General features: G+C 38.7%; 1 protein-coding gene across 1 annotated transcript in view; it reads right to left on the bottom strand.

Moving 5' to 3' along the window:
• LOC122077561 (probable serine/threonine protein kinase IREH1) overlaps window positions 1-20,841 on the bottom strand; it is a 28,036-nt gene extending 7,195 nt beyond the window's left edge. The window contains exons 1-12 of the mRNA XM_042643529.1: window positions 19,902-20,841; window positions 14,009-14,073; window positions 13,673-13,855; window positions 12,132-13,505; window positions 10,286-10,458; window positions 9,612-9,858; window positions 9,225-9,317; window positions 9,007-9,147; window positions 8,827-8,919; window positions 8,139-8,349; window positions 7,923-8,008; window positions 7,490-7,578 (exon numbers count right to left, since the gene is read on the bottom strand). Of these exons, the coding sequence (XP_042499463.1) occupies window positions 7,490-7,578; window positions 7,923-8,008; window positions 8,139-8,349; window positions 8,827-8,919; window positions 9,007-9,147; window positions 9,225-9,317; window positions 9,612-9,858; window positions 10,286-10,458; window positions 12,132-13,505; window positions 13,673-13,855; window positions 14,009-14,073; window positions 19,902-20,631 (3,485 nt within the window). The 5' untranslated portion in view covers window positions 20,632-20,841. The remainder of the gene's footprint in view (window positions 1-7,489; window positions 7,579-7,922; window positions 8,009-8,138; window positions 8,350-8,826; window positions 8,920-9,006; window positions 9,148-9,224; window positions 9,318-9,611; window positions 9,859-10,285; window positions 10,459-12,131; window positions 13,506-13,672; window positions 13,856-14,008; window positions 14,074-19,901) is intronic.
• Window positions 20,842-21,052: the final 211 nt, after the last annotated feature.

Here is a 21,052-nt window from a genome sequence, read left to right on the forward strand (position 1 = left end):
TTTTTTTTTTTGGCTTTCCTCATTTCTGGTAGAAACCAGAGCAGAGAATGGGAAGGGAAGAAGAGGCGGTGGTTGGTCTGTGAAGGGGAGGGATTGATAACAGGGATGGGGCTTGCTGGTTTTTTCTTTTTTTTTTTTTGTTGGATTTCTCAGTCTTTGTAGGAACATAACAGAGAATGGAAATGGAGAAGAGAGATGGAGGGGAAGGGATGGGGATCCTTCGGCTCTGATACCAAAATGATGGAGTGCCAGTAAGGGCAGGAAAGAATTCCCTGAGATGGGTCTCAGAGTTGCAAGGGAGAGGGAGAAATCGCACTAAGAAAGGGGGGGAAGGAGATTCGCTCACACAAGCCTACAGGCTTCACAAACACTCACTCAATTCATATTTTCTTCAATCTGACTTGTCTATTGGTTACAACCAATTTAAAGGAAAATAAAAGACATAAAATAGAAACTCTACTGAAATAAGAAACTACCCTAAACAAGGAAACAAATTGCAGATCGACTCTCTAAATCCTACGTGTATCTAACTTGCTAAAATAAAGCGAATAAAATAAAATCAAAGACAATCTTCCTAAATAAAGTAAATTTCTAAAATCCTACTAGACCCAAAACCAATATGGATCTGGTTCTGGATCATCCCTATCCGGAAACCCATATGGATATGAACTGCTCCACGGGTGCGTATTTGCATCAGTTATCTTAAACCTCCAGACACAAAGGAACAATAGCAGAAGACTAGCAACCTTCAAAGGAGAGAACGTCACCAAATCTCATCGATTGAACTTGAAATCCCAGGCAAAAGGTCGCCTCAGCAGTCCCTATCTAACCCAGTTGAGATCGGCTTCAAACAGCAAGGGAGAGCACCGATCGAAGGGCCTGCAACTTGGCCTTGTGGTAACCTTCAGTTCAGGCCTGAAACTGAACTTCAAGCTCAGGTTGGAGGAAGGCTTTGGAGCTGGGACTTTGGGGGTTAATGCTCCAAAGGAAAAGGAACCTACGACCAAGGCTTCTAGGCTAATCGACTCTGGCTAACGATTCAGTGAAACCTGGTCCTGAACCTGGTAGTATCGCCCAGAACAGAATATTCCCAAGTAAGGGAGATATATAGCAGGGAAATAGAGAAAAGGATTAGAGAGAAGAAGAAGATAAGAAATGGAAAAGAAGAGGGATTTCAGAGGGGGTTAGGGAGGTAAGCGTCTCTCACGGCAATTATGGTTTCAAATCAAAACAACTATTCAATTCCAAAGTCCAAAACTGAAATCTCCATTGTTTTACATGAGTACTTAAAGGAAAATAACATCGATTAGTGGAAACTAATTTAAAATGGAAACGAATCTAAATTAGCAACTGAAATCTAAAATTGAATCTCCCTACTAACTTGACCACACCCTACACTAACAATAAAGGAAACAAATCAAAGTAATAAATTAATCCCAAATCTTCCCATGCCTAACTGCATCATCAGGACCATTCAACTCATATTGTAAATTCACCATATATTACAGTTTACATGAGAGGGAGATTCCGCAAAATGATTACTTTACGTACTATGTCCAAACATAAATAAAGGTGAAATAGAGGACGACATTTAATAGAGAATTAAAATATGATGGATGAAGTGGAGAGGTGCATCCAGAATGTTGAGTGATTGACCTAATCCTTTAAAATTTACGATGTATGGTGAGGAATGTTGGACAGTTAAGAAGTATCATGGACATAAACTCACTGTAGCAAAGATGAAGATGTTAAGATGGATGTGTGGCAAAACTAGAAAGGATAAAATAAGGAATGATCATATTAGAGGTGATTTGAGAGTAACTCCAATACATGATATGTTCCCAGAAATTTGTTTGAGGTGGCATGGCTATGTTTAACAGAGGCCTTTGGATGATCCAATACGGAGGAGTGATTTGATTCATATTGAAAGAACTAAAAGAGGCAAGGGCAAATGACACTAGGAGAAGAGGTTGAAGAAAGAAATGCATAGCTTAGTCCTTGTATCAAGTATGACCTCAATTAGAGCTGATTGGAAGGCAAAGATCTATGAAGTTGGCCACATTTAGTTGGGATAAGGATGAGTTGTTGTTGTTGTTATTGTAGCCATACGACAGGAATGCATGGTGCAGAATGTTAGGCAGTTAAGAAGCATCATGTAGATAAACTCAATGTAGCGGAGATGAGGATGTTGAGATGGACGTGTGGTAAACTAGTAAGAATAAAGTAAGAAATGATCATATAGAGCTAATTTGAGAGTAGCTCCAATACATTATAAGTTACAAGAGATTTGTCATGGCCATGTTCAACAGAGGCCTTTGTATGCTCCAGTATAGATTAAAGGAACTAAAAGAGTCAGGTCAGACCAAAAATTAGGACAAGTAGTGAGAGAAGACATGCATAGCTTAGGCCTTGTATCAAGTATGACCTTGAATAGGGCTGGATTGGAGAGCAAGGATCCATGTAGCAACCACATTTAGTTGTGATAAGGCTGAGTTGTTGTTGTTGTATGGAAAATTGCTCCTTAATCTTCAGATGCAAGAGGGGCAATGGAGAAAGTTTGGAATGTTGAGCTATGGTACCTCATGCTACATGCCCAGCTCAAATACCAACCATTGACTAGATGGTCAAGCAGCAGACATGACTGGGCACATCATTTAAAAACAAAGCAGTTTGGGTGGCCAGAAATTAAAATATAAAATAAATAATGAATTAGCTTAATTTGATTAATTTACAGCAAAAATAGATTAACGAGGGAATCAAGCAAGTTTAGATCACTTTGGCAAGAAATCAGTCTGGCTAGGTAGTTTGAATGTCAAAATTGCCACAACTTGAGTACCTAACAAAATCCATTCACTAGTTATGTGGAAGCACCCCAACCGTAACACATCCTCCCGCTAATCAATGGGTCATGTTCAGGTCAACCTGCTTCAGTTTACTGTGTTGATGCGGTTCTAGTTTGTGCATATAGATAATGTTTGCCATTTAGATTGGGCCTTCTGACCTTCATATCAATATAATGTTAGCTTGAGTAAGGTCTTTCTCAAGAGGCCGTGGAATGAACCTTTTGCCAAAGAATAAAGGTGGTAACCAACTGTTGAGAAGATGGCAACATAATGCGAGTACATTAAGAATATGGAATAATAATTTATGTACTCTACTTTAACATTCTATAATCTTTAAAGTATTTCTTCTTCATTATATTTAAGGTTGCTCACCAGGAAATGATGCTAGAAAACTAAAATTTAGATTCCAATAAGACCAGTACTTGAAATTGTTAGATCCTGTTTGACACTGAGAGGGGTTGAATCGGTATATTCAAGTCACCAACTGATGTGGCTCACTTTCAGTCACAAGTCTACTGACGCTACCCATAGCTGCTATATATACAATTGACAACTCTCACTGCTGCATAGAGTTTACTCACACAATCTGTATTGTTACCAAAGCTATCTTACAATCCATACACTGCAACCACTGTCTCACACATACACAGTCGTTTGCACATCCGCACTGCACTAGGCCTACCAAATGTGCACACTGCACACCATCCTGTAGACAAGCAATCTGATATGCAAAGCAAGCATACACAACCACAACACAAGTGATATGTACTTCGGGCAGTTGCCTACATGCACGAAGCAATGCTCATCGTTGGGCTCAGCATCTACTCAATACCAATTATAATGCACCCACAACTAGGGAACACATACCCAGTTTCCATCCTTGACATACAAAGGCTAGGTCTTCACCCCAGTTTTTCCAGAATAATTAGAGAAGCCACACCACAGTAGATATATTTAGGCATTGATAACAACCAAGGAACACATTGTCCCAGTGTCCAACACCCATTGGACACCAAATACAAAATTAAGATTGGACTTATATCAACGCCCTACAATGATGCACATGCTAGCATAGGCCTACAGTATCAAACTCCTATACCTTGGATATATACAAACACTCAGGCATACATATGAAAGTAAATACATGAGTTGGAGATGTTTACAACCCTTGTCTAAGATGCTCGCCAATGTCCGGAGAAGAAAATACTTTGTTAACACTGGAGTTCAGCAACACTTCAAGGTGGCTTCAACGGAGCCTATGAATGCCAAGGAAGATATGTGAGTAAAGGTGAATGCATCAAAGCATTTCAACCACTTTCTTCTTCAAATTCCACACTTGCATGTCTCATTTCTTTTCTTTCTTTTCCTCCTTTGTAGAAGTTCACATTAGCTCCAAGAATGGCACGCAGACACACAGTGCTTCTCTTTTTCTTCTTCCTTCTTCCTCCTTTCTATTCTCCTTGCCTTTGCTTTCAATGAAGTATCATTATGACACAGTTTCCTCCTCGAGCTTGCTTTAATGGAGCACATAAACTTACTCTTTGTCTTCTTCTACTCCAATGCCCAAAAGTGCTCAAACCCTAACCCTCTTCTCTCTATTTTCCTTTCTTCTTGGCAAACATTAAAAAATTAGAACTTAAAACCCCAACAAGTCAACAACATTTAAAGCACACCATTAATTAAGGGCATTTACCTTGCTAGAAGCATAGATGGGCAATGAAATCACTTGCAAGCAAGGGGAAAACTTCTCTCACCAAAACCATGGTCTTCCTCTTCTGCTTTCTCTCCCTTTTTTCTTGGCTACCACCAATGGAGGCTGCTGCCCTAGCTTCCAGCAACTTCACAAGCCTCTAAGGGAGGCATTAGACCAAATGCATGAAGTTGAGTGTATTTCTTTCAAACCCAAGGCCCCCAAGAGCTTCAACTCGATTTTCAGCCACCTCTGCAACTCCTTTGCTCATTTTCTTCCCACAAGTGTGTATAGCTTGGATAGATGAAGATTCTCCAACTTGAATCACTCAAACTGGAGTTAAAATGAGGAAGCTATGGCCATTTGAAGTTCAACTAATGAGAAAGACCCATTTGGAATCTTACCGGGCTGGCGTAGGCTACGCTGGCATCACGCGGAGCAGTGGCATGGCTTACAACCATTGGATTGGCAAGGCAAATGGGCGGGATTAAATCGTGTCCATTCATTTGAAATTTGAATTTCCAAACTTTTAAAAATTGCAACAAAGCCCATGCGCCTTTTGTAGAATATTAATAGGGGTTGCCGACTTTTGGTTTATTAAAAAGGGCCCCCCTCCAAAGCAATCTTTGATTTCGCAAACTCCCCAAGAGCATTTCCAAGAGAATTTTTTTTCCAAACCAGTCCCACGGTAATCTCCATAACTTTCTCATAAGAATTCGTATTGAGCCGAAACAAAAAAGGTATGGTTCACAACTTGAAGCTCTACAACTTTCCAAAACAATCCATCAACAGTCTTGACCATCGAAAAATAAAAAACAAAATTCCCCTGAACATTGCGGAATCATAACTTCTTCGTCAGATGTCGAATCGGGACAAATCCGAATGCGTTGGAAAGAACTTTTTATGCTCGCAAGGTTACATGTTGGAGTGGACACCCAAAAAAATCTTCAATACCGACACTGCCCCCGAGTGGAAATAGGCCAAAGTTGCCAATATTAGACCCGAAAATCTGTACCACATACCATGGTTGCACCAAAATCACCTAAACACCATCACACACTCCAAACAACACTACCATGTCATCAGAGAGATTGTATGTTACCATGTCATCACATTTGGCCACCTCAAGACATTGTGAGTATATGAAAATTAGCAAAATACCCTTGGTGATGTCAATCATCACTGAAAGCACTAGACCCCTTCACATAAATATCCTTATGACCGTAGTACCTGTCTCATGTGAATTAACCAAAAACTATAGGTTGTACAGTTGTTGATGTTGTACAACAACCAAATTACCCCTAGTGACACTGTGGAGTCTTATACACTTCTTCAAGCGCTGTGAGACCATACATAATTCTTCAAACAATGTGGGGCAAACAAACACACATCACCATCATGACTCTGGAAAATAAGGATCGTCATCATCTATCTACCTCAACCTTGTCATATTGTCATGTCTAGGAGCTGCCATTTCTGATACTCTCAACTGATACCATCTCTGATACTTTGGCATTTCTGATACTTTGGCATTTCTGATACTCTCAGTTGATGCTCTACCATCTCTGATAGTCTCAACTGATACTCTATCAGCTCTGATACTTTCAGCCACAGCCACATCACTATGTCAGCTATATAGCTCTATTGACTCAGAACGTATTGTGTTGACAACACCACGTACTCTGTGTGTAGAACAGAAATTCCTTAAGAAGCTAGTGAATTGACTGGGCAATGCATCCATTGCACCAACCTTCTATCAAGGTCGACTCCCACACGAGAATCTCATTCCTATGCTTGACCCCATATACACATTTTAAAATGGTGCAAGTAAAAGTTTGTAAGAACTGTCTTAACAGCTTCACCATCCAAGACATCTCCCAACTCCCATGCCCAAAAACTTCACATGGGTAATAACAAAAGTAAGATTCAGACAATGAGTTTTTAGAACACCGAAGGAAGTTTCTAATTGTCCAACCTCTTACCTCCAAAGTCAAATAGTACTAGTAGTATTCATACAGATCGATGACAGGGAACAACCATATTTAACAAGTACTTATAGAACAAAAATGATATTCTCAAGCATAGTTGTCATGGCGTCGCCCAGGCGGCAATTTGGCGTCCTATCTGAAAAAGAAGTTCATGGCAGTGCTACGATTTACGTGACTCACAAATGGCGGTCGCCATTGGCTGATAGGCACCACCATGGACACCAGGTCACGCTTGATTCACTAAGCGGTTGATTTTTTGTAAAACGCAGGGTGATTTTGATATGGCTATGTTGATTTTTGATGATTTGATGTTGCTTAATGTTGGTTTTATATGTTATAGGGTATATATTGTAGCTTGTAGCATGCTAAATAACTTTAGAAAATAGGATAAATAAAAAAAGTAGCATACTAAATAACTTTAGAAAATAGGAAAAATAAAAAATGACACATGGTCGATTTGACTGTCATGGCAACGCCATAACGGACAATTCATCACCAAATCGATTAGCCACCCCTCCTCTGCCTTGGATCTATTTGACACCATGACAACTATGTTCTCAAGATAATAAAAACGCTTGCCCCCTTAGAAGATATGAAATCTTGAAGCAGGTGTCAGACAAAAGCCTCCTGATCCTGACAGAGGCATACTGTAATAGTTTATTATTATTAATTTATTATTTTATATATTTAATTGTTCAGCTTTTTCTCCTTGGTCATAAGTGTCTACAAGCCTAACATTGATGCATTGGTCTCTAACACAAGTACATGACAACATATTCAAAGACTTAAAAATAAAATAAAATAGAGAGATAGACAATACTAAAGATGGTGAGCGACATGAGCTGTCATTACATGGACCCAAAAAGAACTACAAATAAACCCAGAACCATCATACCAGTACCCATATTGGCCTTGGAACAAGTAAAAACATGTCTGCAAACAATGGCAATATGAACAGATTTTCTTACCGATCAATTAGATCTCGCGCTTCAAGGCTCATCTCTTCAGGCACCCGAGGCCAAGGAATTTTACGATTGAGTATATTGTCAAAAATATTCTACAAGAAAATAAGGAAATAAACAACTATCTCATCAAGCACTTAAACTTGCAACAAATATCAAAACAGAGCAAAATTTTCTGCATGCATTCACAGTCATGCGCACAGACACGGGTTCTACCACAGCAGTAAAGAATAATATTGGTTGATAAGAATCAATAAACCGGCAATAACAATATAAACCCTTTTGATTAAACTAGACATACAGACAAATAGATTGGCCCTCATGCTTAAAATATGCAGTGTCAAAGTCTACGAGTTAGAGAAACAAAAAAATGAAAAGCATAATAAAGTTTAGAGTTAAAAAAGATTTCTAGAAGCAAAATAAAAATATGGATAATAACCTGTGGGTGCTCTGCATTAAAGGGTGGAATGCCAACAATCATCTCAAAAACAATAACACCCAAAGACCACCAATCTGCAGTTGTGCCTGAGTAAACGAAAACATATCACAGGATTAGAAATTCTGGAATTGCAAGATGTAAACAATATAATATTACCAAAATCTATGAGCTAAAAAATACACATGGAATCAACAAACTAAAAAAAAAAAACCACACCATGTCCAGTCCCTAAGAGTATCTCTGGAGCCAAATAATCAGGAGTTCCCACAGCTGAACGTTTTTGCCGTCTTTCTCGCTGATTCAATTTCTCAGAGACAGAGAACTGTGGTTCTTCTTCTTCAAGCAAAGATGTCCCACTAACTGCTGGACCAGACAAATCATCTGTGCTGTTGATGAGACCAACCTTTGAAAGCCCAAAGTCTGTCAACTGCTCAGAAGAGAAGCTAAAACATATTAACATTTGGCAGAAGGATATGTAATTGCTGTAGACAACAATACAGACAATAACCATTAGGGGAGAAGGGAAGGGACCTATAATACACTAAAAGTATAAGGCAAAAGGAGTACAGTAGAAAACAAGAAGCAAAGCTATTTGACACTTGAACACAGACTAAATGCCACAAGACACAGCATCTGCCCATTATATGGTGCTGTCAGATACCAAGGCAGTAAACAATGACAAGTACATAAACTAGGCTAAATGACAAACCAACCCTATGGAATGTAAATAGTGAACAAATAAAGCAATGATAGATGTACTTTAAATGCATATGTTACAGAGAAAGAGATCACTCCCTAAGATCATGATGCAATTTCAAAAAGCAACTATCTGAAAAAAAACCAAATATACTCCTCAAGTAGCCCTAGATTCCCCAGATTCTATCAAAAGCGGAAACAAATTAACCTTGATATGACCGTCATGTGCAATCAATAAATTATCGGGCTTCAAATCACGATGAACGACACGTAGTGAATGTAAGTATTCCAGAGCAAGCACCTGCATGAAAATTAATTATGAAAGTCAAAGAGTTACATTCAGAAAAAAAGAAAAAACACATTTCCCAGAGAATAAGCTTGGGCTTACAACTTCAGCAATATATATGCGAGCAACATCTTCATCCAAGCATCCTAAATTCCTCAACAATGAATAAAGATCTCCTCCATTCAAGTATTCCATGACAAGATATAAGTTCTCACGGCATGTGAAAGAATAGAAAAAGCGCACCTGATACAATTGGAATTTCAGTCAGACTGAGAAGGAATCAAACTGTAAGAAATACTTCACTCGCTAGACCTGCTCACCACAAAAGGATTGCGAACTGAAATCAAGATGTCACGCTCAGCCAAAATACTCTCAACAGCATTCTTACGGATCATATCTGCCTTCTTCAGAACCTGCGAAAATATTACCAATGAATAAAAAATCAGTATGGCACTCATACCTGCCCTAAATGATAATGGAAACGTAAAACCATTAACAACAGAAATTAGAGCATGGCAGGTGCAAGAAAAGAAAGTGAAAGCAAGTCCTCCTTAAGCAAAAAGAGTTAGATATGAACCTTTGCACAAAGCACTAGCTGCTAACAACCAATAGCTTGATCTACATGTGACTGACATATAACTTCTAACGTAAAAACATTTGAGCAGAACTCAGAAGTATATCTAGCTGCAAACATTAAATATAGATACCTTAATTGCAAAAAGATCACCCGTTGTTCTCTTCTTCGCCAAGAAAACCCGTCCAAATGCCCCACGACTGATTGGTTTTATTATTTCAAAGTCATCTATGGAAGTGCGGTCCTTAGAAGAGTGAATAGGGCTCGTTCTCAAGCTACGAACCACATCATCTTCCATGGGGGCATCTTCATCAATTACAGTGCTCGTTATATCAACCTTATCTTCATCTACTAGCTCACAGAGCTGCAAGTATTTTTCCCTATAGAACCACAATCACCACTAAGTATTGAAGGAAAGCAAAGGAAGTTTCAGCAATAAAAATACTCTTCAAATGAAGGACCAATAAAAAGCTGCCAAAAGAGCTTAACGCGAGTTTCAATAAAAGCAATAGCACATGTAAGAGTTCTGCTATCTGGACGTAACTTCAATTTAAGCATACACAAGAACACATAAAAAGAAGATTTTATTTTCAGAAGTTTTTTTGCAGCCGAAAGCTCAGAAATGAAAGGTGTCAGCTGCTGGTAAGGACCTAGGCTTGTTGCCACCAGGTCTTGGGATTGAATCCCCGCCTTCACCCAGGAGGTAGGGTTGGGGTGCGGTATTTTCCTTGTAATGTCAAAACAGTGGTAGCACACCACAAAAAAGGGGAGGGGGAAGATGAGCAATATGTCGAGCTAAATACTCACCTAATCAATTTCTCAATACGTGCTCCAAATGTCTCCACGGTAAGTGCATCTAGTTTCCTATTGTCAACTACAACCCGTAGGTCTTCAAGACAGGAAATCAGATATGACATGGACTGGTCATCATCCATGGGTGGATTTGCAGCACATCGAGCAATATCTGCAATTTCATTCATCTGCACCAGTTCAAAATTTGTTTAATACTCCAGTGATCATCAACATTAAAATTCAAATATGAGAAAATAAATACTTATATGTCTTAGTCATTATCAACAAGTATCATGCTGTCTTGAACTCTTGCCAGATTTTTATGTATCAGAAACTTACCGTATTAAAAAATAGGTACAGAGAAACCCATACCACGAAATGTTAACATTAAACAGTTCTTCTATACAGACAATGTATCCACAACAACATGTGTCGGTCAAGGAAACTTCCATACTATCTAACATGTAAAATTACAAAGCTCCACAAACATCATGTTCACTACTGTTTCACCTAAAGGCTTGAACTGCTAGGGAAGGGCAGCATCAATGTATCATCAAAACACACCCCCGGCACATGCAAACCAAGATCCCATGGTCCTTGCATGTGGAGCTCACGCAGAATTTCCTTCGCACGATACCAAGGGAGAAGAAATGTCGGCAAAAACTCTTCCGACACTTCCCAAATCAACCCCTAGTCCCTATTGTGAGAAACACAAGAAGTTCCAGGTCAGATCTCATGGTTTCTTCCTGGGTGACTTTCAGGGGTTTAATTTCCTTCATATGATCCATTATATAACTTGTGCTGGTTGGACTTTAGAGGGATACATGCTGTAAATCTTTACCTGAAATCTCCCATCGACTGGATAACTTTCGAATGACTTCTCTCACTTGCAAGTCACAACCTACCGCTGGTTTGAAGACAACCTCAAATCATGGTTGTATTTTTAACCCTTTTTTGTTGATTTTCAAAAACTGCACCTCCCTTCTTCCCTTACTCTATTTTGTCCCTTACTTTGTTTTCATTCCTAGTTTGCATTCCATCTTTATCTCCTAATCTCTATTCTGTCCCTTCCTACTCTTATATCTCAGTAGCGGTGTCGCCCTTTAAATTGCCACCCCCCCCCTCTTTGTAAGCTTCAGTCTATTTACAGAATTGCCATTACTTCTCATATTTTAGTTAATACTTGGGTGGGCACATAAGCGATCCCAAGGAAGAGTTTCAAACCTCAGATCGCAGCAGTACCAGCTTATTCATTTTAGACCAATTATTCAGGATCAAAACCTATCCATTTAGCATGAGTACCATGACATTTGCTCCCATGAATCAGGGTTAATGGTTCAGTGGAGCTATGACTAAAATACTGGAGGGTGTCAATTTTTTACATGATTTCTACTTCTAAAAGTTTTGATTGAATTAGGAGGCTGCGATAGAGTGTAAGTGGGAAAGAATGAATGCCAACTCACTCTATTCCCTTGTTATATTTCCAAATTTTGGAAGTGGATTCCTTCTACTAGCCCTTATGGCCTGAAGATCTCTTGACCGACTCAAAGAACCCCATAAATAAATTTCTGAAAAAACCTATACCATTTCTCTTTCTATTTTCTTAATAATTTTCTATTATTCTCTATTGTGATTTCAATATCTCACAGATCCCTGAAATTTTATTTTATTGTTAGGCTTCAGCACCAATTCAGAGTTACACCGCCCCATGATTATCCTGCATCACCCTTTCTTTCTTACCATTAAAGTCTTGCTCGTCAAGCAAGTTTGACCTTTTCCTCTGAAGCAAACCAAAAAATGAAAACATAACAGAAAAGATAGTGCAGAATTAAATGTTCCAACTTCCAACAGGAGATGATACCTGCGGAATATCTTCATGTTCAGCATGTGCACCCTTTCCTGCCAACAGAAAGTCCATATAGCTGGCCCTTGGAGTCAATAATGGAGATCGAGGAGTCATGCTACCTGCAGATGATGTTGTCATCCCTTGATCAGATTTAGGACCAAAACGCATTTTACATGACATTGATGGTAGACCCTTTAGGTCATCCACAAAAACAAAATCACCAGCTTCAGGAAGGCAATCAAGCATGTCCTCTGAACCCCTATGGGACCAATCACTGAGTTTTGGAGATGGACCATCAGATTCTTCCATAATACTTGAGTTCGAAACTTTTGCAACATCCGGGCTTCCTACCATATTCTGCAAGTCCTTGTGTGAAAGGGACTCTACCATTTTCTCCAGAGTCTCAGCAATACTAATAAGACGCTCATTAACACTTAAACCACCTTTCTGGTCACATCTATCAGCAATTGCACAGATTCTTGAATGGTCTTCTACATGAGAGGTTGGCACTTCCTCCTCACAAATGCGACAAATGATTGAAGTATCATCAGAAAGATTTTGCTGGTCACCCCAGTAGCCCCAAGAAGCCTTGTGCTGGTGCTTGGAAGGTTGGGAAGTATGTCCAGGGGAATCTTTGGCAGGAGGAAGCTCAGGAGGCTTAAAAGTCACCCCAACTGCATCAGAACTTTCTTTCCTGTTCTCTAATATCAGCAAGGATCGTTCCGCCCTCACTGAAATAGCTTCTCTCTGTTTTTTTGCAGTTGGTGATGGTAGTTTCTTCCAAGAAGCTATCCGGTCCCTGCTTGCAGGGGATTCAATGTTTTTTGGAGATTCTGCACCAGGAAGTGGGAGGAAATTGGGCTGCACCACATGTTCTCTCTTCCAATCCAAGCCACGTTGCTCTTGACTATAAGATTTCCTTGTGGAGACCGACTTTGAGCCCCTAGCAGCATTGAAGCCCTCCCTTCTTGTGCCAGATGGAGCTTGTTTATTATCAGCAGGATATAAAATTCTAGATTGACGAAGACCAGCTACATGCTCATCCTCAGCTAATCCACTTTCCTTGTGGAACTGCAACAATCTGGTACATCTGGTGAGGATGAAAAGCATTCGTGTGTGCAGCTGCTTAAGCATACCCATGGGAAGCTCTTGACGTCGATCATCCAAATACTGAACTATACCTTCGCACTGAAGCCAAAACTCCCCAGGCGACATAACAGCACAGCGGCGTGCTAGAACCAACAAATCCTCAATTGTTTCCTGCCATTCAGGATGAGTTTCTGCATTTTTTTCCAGAATTCCAACCAAATCTCCAGCAAAGACGGCCAGATCAGAGTTCACTTCTTCCTTTGCTTTGTCAAATTTTGCCCGTATGACAACTAAGACCTCCTGTACAGAACGATGTAGAATGTTAAGAACATCAGAGAGCACTAGGAGCACCTTTCCACATAACCATGAACAGATGCAAAGCAACACATCAGAATCAAACCGTAAAAATGAACCAATTCATTGATGGTGTAAAAAATAATAATTTGCAACCAGACCATGTCATATACCTCTAAATTGTTTAAGCCTCGAGGTTTCCAAAATGGGAAAGGCCTTACACCTTTGGAGTTCAATTCATGAGAGAAACTTTTTATATCACCAGGAAACCTTTTCCTAGGAGCACTTGTAAGCCGAAGTAGTGCTTGAAAACGGGGAGATTCAGATTCCTTCGGCATTTCACAATCATATGAAGTCTACAGATACAAATATTTAACCAATTCAGTTCATTGTTAAAGAAGAAAAAAAGAATTATAATTTAGTTAAGGCATACACGATGCAGCAGTAGGCACAGAACACAAAAAAAAAAAAAAAAAAAAAAAAGAAGAAGAAGCAAGAGCCAACAGTACCTCTGGAGTACAAACATCTGTACTTTTTAAGCCTCCAGAGTTGCCCCATGAGGAATTACATTGCCCTGGAAGAGAGATCAAGGAATTGAATGGGTCCTTTGGTCAATTAACTTAAAATCCACAAACTTAAATGCATGGACAACAAATTATATAAGCTAGAGTGCACATAAGACTTCTCTATTGCAAGAAAATGTAGACAAAGAACAAGAGAGGAAAGAAGGGGAAGAGAGACAGTAATAATTGAAAAAACAAGTGCATTGAGCGCAGCAAGATGTCCAAAAGACAAAGGAAATACATAAACAAACTTAGAATCCATATTCAAATAGGCAATTATACAAACAGAGGACAAGGCTTTCCTTTCACAGATTCAGATCACATTAAAGGTATCAGAGCAGTAAATACTACTCCCATTTGGTCTATAATAAAGGAGATCATTTGTTTAATTTCATCTCTGGAAACTTTGTTTCAGTCCCCAAACGAAAACAGCCAATAAAATAGAATATTAAACTGTCAGAAAATATATTAAGAAGAAACCTGAACGGTTGCTGTTAGAGGAACTCGCGGGTATGGTTCAGTTCGTGAAGGAGAAAACCACCATGGAAAGGCTACCCAACATATGCCAGATGCTATCTCCCAGAATGTCCCAATAGATCTGAAGGAACATAGCCATGTAACCATCAGGACCTGATGGTTTCCATACTCCTATTTGAAAGGCCTCTAGTACATTTTGGAAAGCCAGGGCAACTTCTGCCAGTGAGATGACACCAGTCCACAATCAGGCAAGGTCAAAAGCGATCTTTTACAAAACGAGATGACTAACTAATACAAAACCACTAGGAGAGATCTTTCATATTATAAAAACCAACTTCTGTATTTAATTGTTGTTTATATATACATACATATAGTCTTTTGGACAAAAGGTTCTTTGAACAGCCCACCTAGGAAGGCTTTCCTATCATCCTATGTGGTTCACTTAATTATGCCACATGAAAGGGTGATGTGGCAACTCTAACCATTTGATAGACTAACAGACAATAGTCTGGATTGCCCATAAGAAAAACTTCAATCCAAATTCATTCCTACAACACTCCATGTATTGGAATTTTCCCTTGTATATTCAGATGTCCATTTGTTTCCAACCATTTTCCAAAGATCCCTTTTCCTTGTCAATTTAAAGCCTTCATTTTTCCAAGTGACCAACTCCTTTTGGTTGAAACTTGACATGTGAGTAAGGGGCCCTGGGCCCTACCTACCCACAAAATTTGGGTCCCACCTGATCTGCCACATACATATAATGGGACTATGTAGGAAGGCCATGGTAGGTGCCTCTAATGTCTGCACAGTCCACCTAAGAACACCTTCCTAGGTGACTCCACTATCTGCAACATGGCAGTTCAGGTGAGGCCAAAATTTTGTGGGCAAGTATGTCCCAGAGTCCCCTACTCACATACCAAATTTCATCCAAAACATAATTGGCCATGCTGTGAAATAAAGCTCTGAATATTTTCCTAATTTTAAAATCTGTTGGAAATAAGTAACTTCGAAAAAAGGTTGAAAATGAAGGGATGTCTGGAAATAGATGTAGAAAACATCAATAGATGGTGTGTTAAATCCTGAATTTGGCTTCGAAATTTGTCAAGTGGCAAATTCAGATGGAACCTTATCCATCCAAAGGTTAGAGTTGCCACATCACCTCACCACAAGGAAAAAGTAGGAGGACTATTGAGGAACACCTATATAGGTGGGCTATGTTTGCTTATATTATAAATGGTCACCAAAAACTTGGTCCAAATATACAACAACAAACATAGCCTTATCCCAACTAAATGGGGGAAAAAATGACCATGATAAATGAAAATTTCATTTCATTTCATTCACCAGACCAGATGACCAACACAAAATTTACAATGTAGTAACTCATTTTCAATCAATATGATTAGGATTTCCAACAAGGAATGGGGAATATATTGTTTAAACGTGTGAAGCGTATTGTGTGTAATTGCAGAATTCAGAACCCTTTCCACGTGTAAATAAAGGAGAAAAACTACTTAACCCTCATGCTGCCCTAGAAGTCCTTTAATATTCTCCTATAAAGTCCAAGAAACAAGTAAATCATTAAAAAGGACAATAGATTTTCAGGATACCTTTCCTTCAAGTTCTAAAGTGCTTTAGAGGGCAAAGGATTTGCTCTTATTTTGGCCATTCATCCTTCGGGAACCTGAGCAAACCGCATAGTTAAACTTCTGCATCAATGGGAATTATTTATCTACTCTCTACACAGCAACGAACTCAATCAGCCTTATCCCAACTTAATGGGGTCAGCTATTTATCTACTCTCTACACGTGTGGAATTAAGGGAAAAAGTTTAATCCTATTGCTCTGGGATTCCTTTAATGTTGTCTTACAAATTCCAACATCCAAACACACTAGATTTCTCTAGAAATAACAAAAAGTTTAGTATAAGCTTGCTTCAACTCCTACAGTGCTCCAACCAAAGGGAAACAGATTTGTTCTTCATATTTGGACTTCAACATAAAATCAAGGACCATATAATCAGAAGAGATGATATGGGAGCAAAGACATACGAGTCCGGGACCAAAAATCAGCCCCTTAGAAAAATCCTTCCATTTTAGTGCAATTCCTACAAAAGCTGGTCCAACAGCAATCAGCAAACCTTTGTACCCCAAGATATATTTATTGAATCCTAAAACACCTCTTTTCCTTACTCCTTCCGTAGGCCTCAAAATGTAGACTAAGGAATTTCTAAAAAAAAATTCCCTTCACACCCTGGAACAAGAAGTGGAGCTCCAGAATTTCCGTTCAGTAACCTAATAGAGAGAGGGAAGAAAGAAAAAACAAAAGCAGAAAAAGCAGCATACTACCAAAGCAGCTTAAAACTTGAAAAAGATTGTTAACATTTTTCCCTTGCTCCCATAGATTGATACATTGAATCCAAAATTTTAACAAAGTCATGAATACAGTGAAATTGTTTCCCTATCTCATCAAGTCTGCCAGCAAAAGACGTCAACACCATAGTTGTCAAGGCGGTTTGCTTGGGGCTAGGCGACAATCGCCTTAATGCAATGCAAGTCACCTTGTGTTTTGGCACTTATTTATACCAAATATAATTAAGTAAATGAATCATTTACTTAAGATATTATTCATAAATAAGAAAATATCCCCTATTTGAATTCAATAAAATAGTTTAAAAATCAAATTTCAAAAGGATAAAACTCAACCCCTCAGTCCAAGAACAAAAACTGAATTCTGGTTATAGGGGCGATTTTCAACTTTTTTCTCAATTATGAAAATTTAATAAATTCTATCACGTTAAAACATTGCTAAAAACTGAAAGTTCGGTAAAATAATATTTTGTTTTGATACTCATAAAACTATTTTCATTCAGACGATTTTAATAGCATTCACGCATTTTAAAATAAGTTTGACCGGAGCATAACTTTTCCATTGCAACTCAGATTTAAGTAATCTTAGACTTGTTGGAAGGCTAATTTTATGTTATACCTAATACAAAAGGTCTCACGTAAAAATAAAATCATTTGACCAGTCAAACTTATTATAGAACAATAGTGATTATCTAAATTTTGACTTTTTATGATTTAATATTGATTTTTTATGATTTGATGTGGCTAAATGTGGATTTTTAATGATTTGATGTGGCTTAGTGTTGATTTTTTATGATACAAGGTATATGTAGCTTAGTACATAATGTTAAAAAATAAGAAAAAATAAAAAAAATAACACTTGGTCGCCTTGTTCACCTTAAGGCGGGCGCCTTCTCGCCTAAGCGCTTAGCCAACCCTCCAATGCCTTGTCACCGTAACAACTATAGTCAACACTCTAATTTCTTTTCATGATTTTGTTCGGATCCTAACTTTATGACACCCAATTCTCTTGTTCAACAAATGGTCCATTCAACTCTCCGCAAAATTTACTCCTGTGATATATGCTACCCCAAACATCTAACTCTATTTCCAACTGAAATGAATCATGTAGTACCCTTGTTGAACTTAGCTTTACTAATGATTAAATTTGCTTTGTTGAAACCCCTGAATATTTCTTCTTTGATACCCACAAGGTACTCTTAACTGCATTGAAAGAAGCACAAATTTTTGAACTTCCGTTCCGCAAGAGCACATAATAATCAAGCTTCAGTCATTATATTAGTTGTTAATTTAGGAATATAACTCATAAGTAATCCCAAGTACGAACAAACTAGTAAAGTCAAAGAAAAAGGTGCAAGACTTTCCCACCCTACTCCAATTGCCCAGTGAAAAATATATCTTTTCAACAGAGTATGCTAAAGTATTAAAAAACTGGAAAAACCACAACACATAGGAACAAGGAACTTCATGGAAAGAGTAATTTCCCACATAAAGATGAGTTTGCTCTCCCATTTCTCCAATGCCAATTGCTTTTGCAGGATTCCTAACTTCCTGATGACCAAATCTCCATTAGAATCTCCCATCCCCAACCTGGTGAATACTTAAAAAGACAGTAAAATATAATACAAAAAAGTTGTATCATCAACAACTGAAAGAATATACATTGAAAAGAACCTCTTTGCAGCTGCTTAGTAGAAATGCAACCAATGCTGCCGTCTTGGATTGCAATATAAATTATAAAATAATTTGGCTACAGCGCTGACCCCAATCCTAAAAAATTTCAATAGAAAAAGGTGATACTCTATATTCATAATATATATATATATATATATATCTAAATGTTGATACTATTCCAATGGTGCCACATATACACTACACTAAATTTCAGCATTTGTATTTTGAATAAAAGCTGTAAACACATTGCATCTAAGTGCTCAGCGTTGTCTGTTTCTAAATTCCCTATTTCTCAGCGAACTTTTAACTGCATACTCAATTGTCGAAGCTTAAACATACTGAGCTTTTCCAATACTTTGTTTTTTATGTCCAAACATTTACTATTTACATGCAAACCTTGAGGATAATATCCTTGCACTGGACAATCTTATGATGGAAGTATGAACCCAGGGAAAAATAATAATAGTAACAAAGCATATCAAATTAAGAAATTGGTTTTTGTCATGTACAAAATTTGTCGTCGGTTTTGTTATTTCAATTCTTGCTGCAAAAAACAAATAGAAAAATAAAAAAGTAGCAACCCAGTGCACGAGGCTCCAGCTACTGCAGGGACTAGGAGGGACATGTACGCAGCCTTACCCCCTGTTTCCAAGTTTCGAACCTGTGACTATCATGTTGCACCACAGGATCAATTCTCCCTGGTAGAGATTTCAACTGAGTGACATCTTCTTTGCTCGCTTGAAGGTTTATATTGCCTTCGCTTGGTCATCCTGCTGCTCATGAACCCTGATCACATAGCTAGTGGCCTCAGGATATTGAACATTCCCTGTTGGTGACCTCTTTTGTCATACACACAATTTGTTTTCAGTTTTGTTATTCAATTCTTGCTGTATTCGCTCAATTAACCACACGCTCACAGCCTTACAGTTTGTACAATCATATTTGGAAACAGCATGAATAATTCCTAAACTGCACTTTGTTGTATACACAATTTGCCGTCGGTTTTATTATTCAATTTTTGCCGTATGCGCTCAATTAGCCACAGGCTAACAGCCTTACAGTTTGTTTGATCATATTTGGAAACAGCATGAATAGTTCCTAAACCGCGCTAATACGCATATACATCAATTCAAATTCACTATAACAAGCTTCTAAATAATTACATTCAGAGCCACCTAAAAGAAAAATGCATAACAATCATAATACTTATCCTCCCAAGATTTCGGTGGCCGTATTGCACAGTTTAGCTAACATTTCTAAAACAGTGAAATAAACAATAAAGTACTCCCAAATTAATAGCCACGATATATCCATACCCATTTCGGTTGAGGCACCAACATTCTGCAGACGAGACCGGACCTGAACATTTGGGCTCTGGTCTCTTGACTGTGCACTCTCAGTAGACATGCTATCACTGTTAACACCATTGTCCACCCAACTACCAGGGGACACATTGTCGTGAGAAGCCATGTTACTCGTTTTCTGAGCATCCTTCTTCTTTCCAGAACTCCTCCCTCCAACTGCAGACGAAGAAGCCGAAGAAGAACACCCATCGGTACCAAACCTTGATAGATTGCTAGCACCGAGAGTAGACCCCTTGTCCGCACGATACCCATAGAAGCTCTCCTGCGGCAATGGTCCCGATCTCGTCTTTATTCGATTCAACCCAAGCGACGATGCAAGAATTGGTGAAACAGAAGAAGGCGCCTCTTTTAAGTCAGGAACATTTCGCAGTTTCGAACCCGAATTAGTACCCGAACTATGAACTGCAGTCGGCGACTGTTTCAAGGGAGTTTGAGCTTCTTTCCCTTTGATCTCCTTCTTTTTTGGCTGCTGCTTACCATCATCCTTAACATTCGTCTGTCGAGAAACGGAACCAAAGCTTCCGCTACTACTCCCGATCTGTTGCTCTTCCTTCACGGATTTAACCTTTTTCTTCTCCGATCTAACTGGAGAATCAGAATTTACAGTTCTTGGACTGTTTGATCCATCAGGACTTGAAGAACTAGATTTCTTCGAAGAGAAAAATCTTCCTTTAAAAACCATCTTTTAACTACAAATTTTCACACCTTTTTCGCATCCCTATCAGAGATGCAGGGCTTCTGAATCAAATCATGGAAGAAAATTGAATCTCTACAGATAAAATTGCCCTAATTTCGGAGTAAAAGAAACGAGTAGAAGACGAAGAAAAGAAGAAGAAGCGAAGACGGGTTTGTCTGAAACGAGACAATGGCATGACTGGGATAGCAGCGTAAAATGACCAGTCAAGTACAGTAATCAATCGATTACCAGAAACACACCATTAACTAAATTTTGTTGACTCTATTGACTAAAATACCCTCCGATGTTTCATACATTGTCAGAGCTATCCTCACTGTTCTCTTTTGTTTGGTTACTAGGTTTAGTCTAAGCTAGGGCTCTGAGTAACTTCAAACATCTTGACCACACGACACACGCCTTGGTCTTA

Source organism: Macadamia integrifolia, chromosome 1 (assembly GCF_013358625.1).
Source record: "Macadamia integrifolia cultivar HAES 741 chromosome 1, SCU_Mint_v3, whole genome shotgun sequence".
Classification (NCBI taxonomy): Eukaryota; Viridiplantae; Streptophyta; class Magnoliopsida; order Proteales; family Proteaceae; genus Macadamia; species Macadamia integrifolia.